Source organism: Pteronotus mesoamericanus, unplaced genomic scaffold (genome assembly GCF_021234165.1).
Source record: "Pteronotus mesoamericanus isolate MK-2021 breed Mesoamerican mustached bat unplaced genomic scaffold, CSHL_Meso_final contig_61, whole genome shotgun sequence".
NCBI classification, from domain to species: domain Eukaryota; kingdom Metazoa; phylum Chordata; class Mammalia; order Chiroptera; family Mormoopidae; genus Pteronotus; species Pteronotus mesoamericanus.
The window spans coordinates 745,194-756,553 of record NW_026555217.1 but is presented as its reverse complement, the minus strand read 5'-3'; the positions used below and the strand labels follow the sequence as shown (position 1 = coordinate 756,553).

General features: G+C 40.6%; 1 gene segment (V, D, J or C); it reads left to right on the top strand.

The window, feature by feature from the left end:
* Positions 1-9,657: 9,657 nt before the first annotated feature.
* Positions 9,658-10,111, top strand: LOC129076597 (immunoglobulin heavy variable 3-33-like). The segment is given in 2 exon segments: positions 9,658-9,703; positions 9,786-10,111. Coding segments are annotated over 2 exon segments (372 nt in total).
* Positions 10,112-11,360: the final 1,249 nt, after the last annotated feature.

The window sequence follows — 11,360 nt, the reverse complement described above, 5'->3', positions numbered from 1 at the left end:
AGGCATTCTCCATTAGAGTGAATCACCATCCCCTTTCTGTGACAGACAACCAATTTCTGAAATGACTCTTCCACCCGCAATGACTCGGGGGACTTCATGAGCCGGTGCCCTTCATAAGCATCAATCAGAAACTAGAGCTTGACTGCTTATTCCACTGAACACCTAGGAATCACGAGTGAGAACATGGAGCTACTGACCAGAATTGGTAGAAAACAATTTTAGTCTCTACAAAATAAGAATAATGGTTATATGTAAGCAATAGTGGGAACTAACAATAAATTATACAGTCATCTTAGTTCAAAGTCTAGGGTGGGATCTATCCACTCTAAAAGAATGTCAGTTTATTGTGAAGGACTTCTGCTTCCAAAAATAAGATCCTTCCATAGAATAATGGGAATCTTCAGCTTGGGAAGGTCTGCTGGAGTAGCCTTCCAACTGGGTGGAATCACAGTTTGATTCACTTAGCTATGGTTGGTGTTTGTATCATTCAAAAAACTGAGGCCTATGTTATGGTGTTAGGTTGTAGGGCCTTGTGACAAGTGTCTTTCCCAGGGTAGAGCTCTCATGAGCAGGATTAAGACCTTTATGACAGAGGAATGAAGAAGCTTCTTTGTCCCATTAATCCTCTGTGAATACAGTGAACAGCCATTAGGGAGGGTTTCTTACTAGTCATCAAAACTACCACCATCTGTTCTTGGATTTTTCACATTCAGATCAGTGAAAATAAATTTCTCTTGTTAGCTAATTCCCCAGTCCACAGTACTTTGTTACAACAACCAGAACAGATCAGGATTGTAATGTGTTGCAGCCTGTCAAGGCCTGTCATGTCCACTTGAGACTCAGGTTGACAGAAGAAAATTCATTGAACTTTGGGGATGCTTTACATACCTTTATTCAAGGGTGGGCAAGCCACACAGGTAAAACTTCATCTACACACACAGTGAGAAGCTCATACTGTCTTAAGTACTAAAACAAACAAAGCTGACAGAAGGCCAAACTGTTAGGTAATAGAATGATTCTGCTTATGAAAGAGCAGTTCATGTTATGAAAACAATTTATTGGAACCAGTCTCAAGACTATGAGAACACTACTTTATCCAGCCCCTTCAAGGTTGTGAGAAACTACTTCCCTTAATTACCCTTGCACCTGAGTGAGAAAGCCAGATTGTCTCCATTTACCCTACATAGTATAACATGACCACAAGGGTTGACTCCCTGGAGTTTCACTGCCATATTTTTTGTAAAAAGTACAGCATGAGTGCCATTCCAGTCATGTTAAAGGACAATTTTTCCTGGTTGTTTTCTTCTTCAGACAAAAGTTCCTGGTTGAAGGTCATGGGAGGCTCCTAAACAATTGTAAGGCAACATTAGAAGTGGGTATAATCCATGAACACTTTTATTATTTACCATCTCAGCATAGAGTGAGGCCCAGGTTCCACTGGAAGTAAAATTGATAAATATATGGTCCTCCCAGTCACAGCATAGCATGGGCTTGACTGATGTGCTTTTTAATTAATAACATTAATGCCACTCAGGAGGGGATTTGGCCAAGTTAGTTTTTAGGGTTTGCTTAGGTTTTACCAGTTTAAGTAGGCATGCCATTTTTTCAGTCTTCCCAGAGATTATATCAATAATGACAGTGTAGCATTTGGATCACAGTAGCAACTTACAGAATAATTATTAGTGTGCTGTGCGCATATCAGTCATTTTATGTAAAGTAAGCCAGCCATTTGTGGGGGGGGAGAGAGAAGAGACTGAGCACAGAGAGTTTCCAGAGCAGTTGAAATGCTCTACATATGTTTTTTTCTTCTTCCCTCTCTCATTCTCCACACTGATGGACTCTCAGTGCACAGAGGTACAATGTGCAGGGATCCTGTGTTGAAAGCACAAAATAGCAGCCCCTGCAGTGTCACTATCCCTTAGGCTGGGAGGCTGACAATGGGGATGAACCTCTGTGTGTGTGTTGACACATGGGCAAGGTCACACAGTGGATTTATTCTGAGCTGAATAGCATGAGACACAGTGCATGTGGAATATCAGTGTAAATTAAATTGTGTTAAACTGATTGATGATAGAAATTAGCAACAACAAGAATCCCAGCAGGCAGAGTAATAAGCCACTTATAAAATTTCCACTATCACAATGAGGATGCTTGTCCCTCTGAGTGGAGTGTGGGCCTTCACCTATCAACTTTACTTCTCTGTCCTTAATGGGAGGGGCACATGCAAACAGGAAGCTCCATGTGCTGATAAACCAAGCCTAGCCACTTCCCCTGCACATGTTGGAGATCAGCCCATCCTCCACCCCCCAGGTATCTGAAGTTTGCACTCACTGCAGCAGTTAACTTAGAGGAAACATCATGAAGTTTCAGCTGAGCTGGACAGTTGCTGTGACACTTTTATATGGTAACATTATAAATAAAATATGTGTGAGTGCGCGCGCACACATGAGTGCATGTGTGCTCCTAATGAGAGTCTGTTGTCTGAAGGTTTGCAATGTGAGGTGCAGCCGGTGGAGTCTGAGGCAATCTGAGAGAGCCTGGAGACCTCTGAAACTCTTGTAAAGGTTATGGATTCAGTTGCAGTGACTATTGTGTAATCTGGATCTGCCAGCTTCCAGGAGAGTGGTTGGAGTGGAGTCATAAATGAGAATATGCTGCATCTGCGAAAGATAGATTCACGATCTCAAATGATTCCAAAATCACTGTCTATCTGCAAATGAATTGCCCAAGAGCTGCGGACGTGGCCATTTATTACTGTATGAGAGACAGTGTGAGGGGTACTCAGTGTGAGCCCAGACCAAACCTCCCTGCAGGAGGGTCTGATCATCAGGGGGTGTGAGTGTCCCTGAACACAGAGACAACCCCAGGATCAGTTGTAGGTGGAAGTTTAGACTGGTTTTCTGTTTGTTTTCTTCTTTGTGTGATGATTCCCCTCAGGCAGTGTCTCTGGATTCCTATTCTGTGCTCACCTGTGAATTCCCTGAGTTAGTAAAATTGGTTGTAAAGACAGACAACGTTCCCTCATGGAAAAAAGACAGAGTATTTTTCAGACATCCTTGTGTCCAATTCCAATAAATAATCAAACTTTCTGATCTATGTTAGCTTAATCTAACCAGAAGCTCTACTGAACCCAACAGCACAGCCCCACAGAGATCAGTGCCCAAGATGGCCTGCGGCAGGACACATGCATGCAGGAGAATACTCACCAGAGGCATATGCCCCTCATACCAGGAAACAATGATGACCAGTGGTAATGGTCCTTGATTTGACATCATGCTGATAAAACCAGGTATAGATTACGCATATAGAGGCAGAGGGGCCCACACAGCTTGGTGTGGATGTCCAGGCTGATCAAAAATGTATACCAAAGGGGAATGGAATGGTTATCACATACATATTTGAAGTCTCTGGGAAGAACAGGGAAAGCCCTTCAAAAAGGGAAACATGTTTTGATAAAGCCAGGAAAGGAGACCAGTCAGGGCTTTTATATTGTTGAGGTGTGGTGGAAGGTAATCTGGTTACAGACACTTATGGAGTTTCAGCCTCCCAATGGCATCTAAAGAGGAGACAAAGCCTTTCTTGTCAGATTTTTTTTCATGTGTGGCCAATGGAGAAGCAGCAAGAATGAGGTCTCATTTGACAGCTATCAAACATAAGATAAAATAGAGTCAGACTATCTGTTCCACTTAAAAGCTATTAAAAGTTAGCAAAAATATAAGATAATAATTTATTATGAGTGGGTTGCAACAAGGTATACAGAAAATGAGAACAATTATTGTTAGTAATTAAATAATAACAATACAATTGGATAACGGTCTTCATTCAACTTCTTGGGCGGGTTCTGTCTTTTATCCTATGTCAACAGCTTTTTGAAAGGCTTTGATTCAACTGACAGGTGGGGCCTTTGTGGTTCAATCTCCTAATGGCATCTAGAGAGGAGACACCTGCTTTATTTTCTAATAATGTGTCTCTGTTTGTGGACAATCACCATGTACACAGAAATTAAGAAGAAAGATTATAAGTAAGCAAATAATAGTGATGATTATGTTAATGATTATGATGGTGAAGGTTGAGAGAGGACCCTTGGTCCCATTAAACTGTATTCATCATACAGACACACCATCACCAGGGCTCCTCCAATCAGAGGCATCCTTTCTCCCCTGTGAGGATTGAAGTTCCCTTTCCTGTGAGCAAATATGTGCTAATAATAGTCTTCATTTCCCTTACCCTGAACTTCACCCTCATTGACTGTATTAGACTTAAAAGGCAGGTCAGTAAATCCCCTTTACCATTTCTGCATTTGAAGGTACTGAATTGTAGGCATTCATATTTAATATGTTAGTTGAAAATCTTTGTTCCATGTAAAATAGTAATTATTTCTGATGTGATTATTTTGGAGTCTCTGCAGTGTGCTCTGGGCTTGTATAAGGGAATGTTTTGCACAGGGAGTGGTAGCCACAATCATAAAAATTCCAACATGAAGAATAAAGAGTCCTGCCGGCCAGTGCTTAATTGGTAGTTACTCACATCAAAATGAAACTAAATATTAAAAAAAACATATATATATAATATATATATATATATATATATTACATCAAAATGACTGTGTCTTATTGTTTATTTTATACACAAAGATAGACATTATGTAATATTGTTATGATGAAAATATTTGGAAGCTGTGAATATACTACAATTTTGAGGGTGCAGGAAGTGTGTGAAAACGCGAATCAAAATGATTCTGTTTGAAAACTATCTGAAAATTTAGAAGTGTCACTGATTCATCTAGTCCTCCAATTCTCTTTATGCTCAAAATGTTAGGCTTTCCTTTGATCTAATACTAATGTGTATGATAAACAAGGGGATTCCCTATATCTGACATGCATGTTGAGTTCAAGAGAAGAGATGCCCCCACAGAGATCCCCGAATGACAAAGATACCTGACCTCAGCACCTCTACACATATTGGAAAAGCTGGCTCATATGCAAATTTCTCTTCCAACTCCAATGTAAATGCTCACCTGGGCAGTGGGGGCTCACAGCTCTCTCCTCACACGGGGCTGAGGTCTCTGAGGAAGGCAGAGCTGTGCTCTAGAAGATGATGAGACTGTGGGGTCTCCTCCTGTGCCTGATGACAACCCTCCAGGTTTAGCGTCTCTTATGTCAGACATGGACCTATAGGGTGGTGGTAACTGCATGTGACGGACAGCAGCTGATGGATCTTGTCCCCAGGTGTCCTTTTCTAGATGCAGTTGCAGGAGTCAGGCCCAGGATCGGTGAAGCCATCACAAACCCTCTCCCTCACCTATGCTGTCTCTGGATTCTCTTTATCAAGCTATGGAGTGCAATGGACCTACTAGACTTGAGGAAAGAAAGGCCAGTGTAGTATGGTGTGACAGAAGCGCAAACTACAATCCAGAGTTGAGATTCTGACTCAGCATACCTGGAACACTTCTAAAGCCAAGTTTATTTCACGTTGAGCAACCTGAGAGCTGAGAGCATGGCCATGTTTTGCTGTGGGAGAGATAAAATGAGGGCAAGTCTGTGTGATACCAGACACAAATCTCCCTGCAGAAGACCAGAGGGCTTAGCTTCACAGGGTACTCAGGACACCAAAGGAAACTCAGGACACTATGGGCACTCAGGACAGCAGAGAATCCCACCCCCAACATATGTGTTTTGTTCCAGGAACAGGAGCAGAGGGTGGTTAGGACTATTTCCTGTCAGTTTGCTGGGATCCCTCTTCCTATTACAGTTTCCCTAATATCTCTTTAGACCTATGATTGTGTAACTACCACTCACATACCTAAACATGAAAAGTTCTATTGTACTAGTAGAAACATACTCATGTGCACAAAAGGTAGGCTATCACTATGGAGGGGGAAAATTCAGAGGGGTGGCTAAGTCTCAATTGAATATCAACACATGATGGAGGTCTGTCCACAACAGAAGGAACTTGCCTAAAACTCCTTGCATTTCAGGAGGGCTCAACAGTTATTGGGAATTTCTTGAGCCCAATGCTCCCTTCAGATGTCATCTCCGTTTTCTGACAATGGATGTAGTATAGTTTTACCGCCAAGCTTAGTCATGGTCTGGGAGCTGTGCACAGCTGTGCCTTCATCACATATTATGATGGGACTCAGAAAGCAACAGCTGGAACTTATTCCTCATGCTCCCTGAAGTTCGAAGTGATGGAAGTGCATTCTCTGCAATAAGATACTTTATGAATTCTACATCAGAAAGCATGGTTTTATTTTATTTTCTTGGATGTTATATGAAAATAAATGTTTAGTCTGCAAAGAACTCTAATTTCCACACTGACCCTACATGCATTATCCCTGGATTCTTTGGGTTTCCTGGATGAAAGTTACCATTGACAGGAGTTATTGTTAAATATGTTGTAAGAAGGCTTGCCCATTTCCACTGGCTTTTCTCTATTCACACAAATATCGAGTGTAATACTTTTTTTTTTTTTTTTACTTTCTTCACATATATCTGCCCTACTTTCAGTGGGATAGCAGACAGATAAATTGACTGCTGAGACTTAGTTTCAGATTCTGTAGAGACCACCCTTTACTTCAATTTACAGAGGTAGGTCTTTTCCTGGGCAGGGACTTCTGTCTGCTCCTTTGTTAGTTTTTGCTGCTCAAGTGTAACTCTGGGATACAAAATTAGGATGCCTTTTAGGTTGTCACCTCCTAGCTCATGTGTGTGCAAATGGGAGTTACAATGAACTGCCCACAGTGAAGATCAACAAACAGTTAGATTTCCCAGAACACTTATTATTTTACTTGCTCAAATTAGGAAGTTGACCCCAGTGTTGCTAGATTGGTACAACTTATAACAAATAATTGAAGTATAGAACTAGAGCGTGTGGCTCAATTGGTTGAATGTCAGCCTGTGAAACAAAGGGTTACCAGTTTGATTTGAGTCCGGATACTTGGGTTGCAGGCCAGGACCCAGTAAGGGTGTGCAAGAGGGAACAACACATTGATGTTTCTCTCCCTCTGTTTCTCCCTCCTTTCTCCTCTCTCTAAAAATAAATAAATAGATTATTTAAAAAAATTGAGTACTAATCAAAATATCTCAAAAAAAAAAAGCCCATGTCCAAATGGATTTACTGATGAAATCCAAAAATACTACAAAGAACAAATAGCATCTTTTTAATAAGTCCTCAAGTGCTTCCAAGAATTACAAGAGGAATCCCTTTCAAACTCTTTTATTGAGGTGATCATTGCACTCACACTGAAGTCAAATATCACAAAAGTTGACTAGTTATATCATAGATGGACATAAATGCAAAAATCCTGAACAGCATATTGAGACACTGAGCAGAACTTTGGAGGGGTCTTTTACTATGATCAAGTGGGATATCATGCTATAATACAAGTTTGCATTCTAGATTAAATGGTTAAAAGTTTATAAATTAGTAAACAGAATACACCACATTCATAGAATTAAAGATAAAGTTATATCATCATATGAATAAATAAATAATAAATCGTAATTGAAAATATTAAACTCCTTTCATGATGAAAATTTTCAAAAATTTGTACAGAAGTGATGTATCTGAACCTAGTAAAGGCCATATCTGAAAAGAAGTCATTTAACACAATTCTGTAGAGAAAAAAATTCAAAGTTTTTCTTCAAAGATCAGAACTAAGGAAAGGGTGCCCAATGAGACTGCTTCTATTCAATCGGACTGGAAGTCCTTGTAAAAATAGTTAGGCAAAATAAATAAATAAAAAATATCTAACAGCCAGGAACAGGTTAAAATGTCCCTTTCTCCTCTACACATGTTACATAATATTTTGGAGAGAAAACCATAAAAACAACACAAGAAAACTAAGAGAATTAGAAAGTAAATTCAGGAAAGATGTTAAGATGCAAACCAAATTACACAATTCACTTGTGTTTCCACACACTATCAACAGAAGGTCTTCATGGCTCTAGGAAATATGTGTGGCTATTTCATAGGAAAGCAAGGAAAGAGAACTTGAGCTTTCTTAAACAACAAGGAAAATCACAATCTAATTAAGCAAGAACATGGGATGTGTGTGACCTCAGTCCTGGTTAATTCCACCATTTGTGCAAGCAGGTTTTTCTCTCTAGTGTTGCACACAGATACCCCAGTGAGTCATGCTCCTACTCCAATGGATGCCCATCATGTATGGACACAGTGGCAGCATTCCCAAAGATCACACACAGGCATGAAAAGGGATGAAAGAGGGAGGGAAGGTATTCCTGAAATTGACTTCTGAAGAGCTCAGCCCTAGATTAAGGTAGGGGAGCACTGGGGGTCAGTGGATATGGCACAGGCCCAGATGCTCACTGTTACAAGATGAGGCCTCTTGGACATGGCTAAGTCTATGACCATTGGGGGGGCACTAGGTGTCCCTGACCACAAGGACATTCCAGGAACATATGCAGAGGGAGGTTAGAGCCAATTTCCTGTCTGCTCTCCTCTTCCTGTAACTATTTCCCTCAAGGAACCTCTCAGGATTTCTATATCTATGCTCAGTTCTGATGTTTCTGTGTTAGAAATGTCTGTTGAAAAGAAAGAAAATATTCTGACATGGTCAAAAGGCAGAGTGTATTTCATACACTCTTGTGCCCAATTCCAATGACTCGTCACACCTCTGACCCTTCATCGTCTGAATCTATCCACATACTTTCCAGCCCAGCCTCACACAGTGCCATGTTCAAATCAGTCAGCAGCAGGGTATGTGCATACTGGACAGCAGACACCAGAGGTGTATGAGCCCAATTCCTGAGGACAAATATCCTCCATGGGAATGGTCATTGATGTGACATCATGCTCATATCACCAAGCAAAGGTGACACCACACAGAGACAGAGGGACAAACACACAGCTTGGTGTGGATTTCCTGGCTGCCTTCAAACACACACAAATGGAAAATTTATCATGCACAAAGCTAAAATCTCTGGGAGGAGTAGGAAATATCCTTCAGCAATGCAAATTTTTATAGTAAGTCCTGCAAACCTCATGCACTTTTAATTCTCCCTCTGATTATGAGAGGTGACTTATCTTGGTGTGTGTATTACTTGTAACTTTCAATAGCATCTTTCATTTTAAATATCTCCCTTTTATGAAAGTTCACTCTAATTTACTACCATAGGTAAGGTTCTTGTCTCCTGGGGAAGTTGGGTCTCCAATGGGGCACAGGACCAAACAAAGGAGTATTTTTTTTTTAATTTTTCATATTGTTATTTTATTATCTTCACAGCAGGACATTCTCTTCATTGTTTTAAGAAATAAGGAAAGGAAAGAAAGAGGGAGAGATTAGTTGCTTCCAATACAAACCCAGGCCTGGGGTTGAACCTGTGTCTTTTGGTACAGGAGGATATTTCAACCAACTGAGCCAAACTGGCCATGGCTGGGGAGTAATTCTTTTCAGAGATACTTTTTTTGGACAAGTCACACACTGGGGCCATGTCCTTCATGTCACCATCCAACCACATGTTTCCCTATATAGTATATATATATATATATATATATATATATATATATATATATATATATATATATATATATATGCAAATAAGGCCATTCTGCTCATGAAAAGCAGCACAGCCCTGAAGAGGAGCCCAGAACGAGATTCCCCAGTCCTTGTTCAGGACAGAACACGGACTACACACCATGGAGTTCAGGTTCAGCTGGATTTTCCTTGTTGCTATTTTACAAGGTAATTTATGGAGAATGTGTGATGATATGAGAAAATGGTGGATATATGTTACTTTCCTGACCTGATCTCTTTGTGTTTGCAGGTGTCCAGTGTGAAGTGCAACTGGTGGAGTCTGGGGGAGGCTTGGTGCAACCTGGAGGGTCCTTGAGACTCTCCTGTGTAGTCTCTGGATTCAGCCTCAGTGACTACGGACAGAACTGGGTCCGTCAGGCTCCTGGGAAGAAGCTGGAGTGGGTGGCAGTTATGTGGTATGATGGCAGTAAGCAATACTATGCAGATTCTGTGAAAGGTCGATTCACCATCTCCAGAGATATTGCTAAGAACACACTGTACCTGCAAATGAACAGCCTGAGAGCTGAGGACACAGCTGTGTATTACTGTGCAAGTGACACAGTGAAGGAAAGTTAACATGAGCCCAGACAGAAACCTCCTTGCTGAATACAGGAGTGTTGGGCTGCAAGGAGAGCTGAAGATACCAGGGGGAGCTCAGGACCTACAGTGATTGATCTTAACAAACAAGTTTTTTTTTTTTTTTTAATTTAAATTTTGATTTTGGATGCTAACCAATGGTAATTTCCTTTCATGGGGGAATTTTTATGGTATCCATTCCCCGAAATGATAGAGATTTATACAATCAATAGATTAGTCTGTACGTTTGTTAAAAGGACGTTTGCTTCATACAGATCCTCAATGTGATGATACATTATAATCACATAAAAACATACAACATAAACATACAGTCACTTAAGTGAAGTGGTGGCACACATAACTGACTCATGCTTGATAAATTGAGCACAAATCCACAGTTTGGTTCAAATGGAGGCTATTTCAGAGCTCTTTGGAGGGGGCACCTGTGACATTTCTCAGACCATGAAAACTGAACAGATGCTCTCGTCTGTCCCTGGAATTAAAACAGAATTCAATGCCTGTCAGGTTGCTGGAATTAGAGGACATGGAGTCCCCATATGCAATATCACCACAGCTCTTCCCTGACTGATTCTAGAGAAGACCACCTTTGAAAGATAGCTTGAGTCATGAGGAGTAGTGTCTGAATTCCTGCCTGTGATGCCTTGATCAGTGTGTGTAGTAGCTAATCACAGTTGGGCATGACTGAGGATGTTTCTACAATTTGCACTCCAGCAGCCTGAACAGTGGAATTCATCTGGAATTTTAACACTGAAATTCCCCCATAATGGTGTTCAGGAATGCCTGTTAGAGACAATTATATGCTGAATATTTACCATGACAAACCATCTATGAGTGAAGAACATAATGCAATTTTAAACTAAAATATCCATAAAATCTTAGGCCAGAACATTTCACAGTTTCCTAGGAGAAGCTTTGTCCAGAACAGCTCTGTATTAAAATGAGAATAATTTACATTAGGAGGTACAACCTAATGAGTGATAGAGGCTGTTCCTCATATTTTTGGTGATGGAGCTTCTCTGGCCCCTTGACTGACAATAGAAAAAACTGGGTTTTGTTGGTTCTTGTTGTCACATGACTACTCATCCTTGATCTTCTCTCAAATGACCACCAAGATTCTGTTTCTGTTCCAGGCGTCAATTTTAGATGGATGGACAGGATCCTGTGTTGAAGACCACCACACTGTGAACATTGGAAAATACTGGGGTATAATGTAAGAGTAAATGAGTTA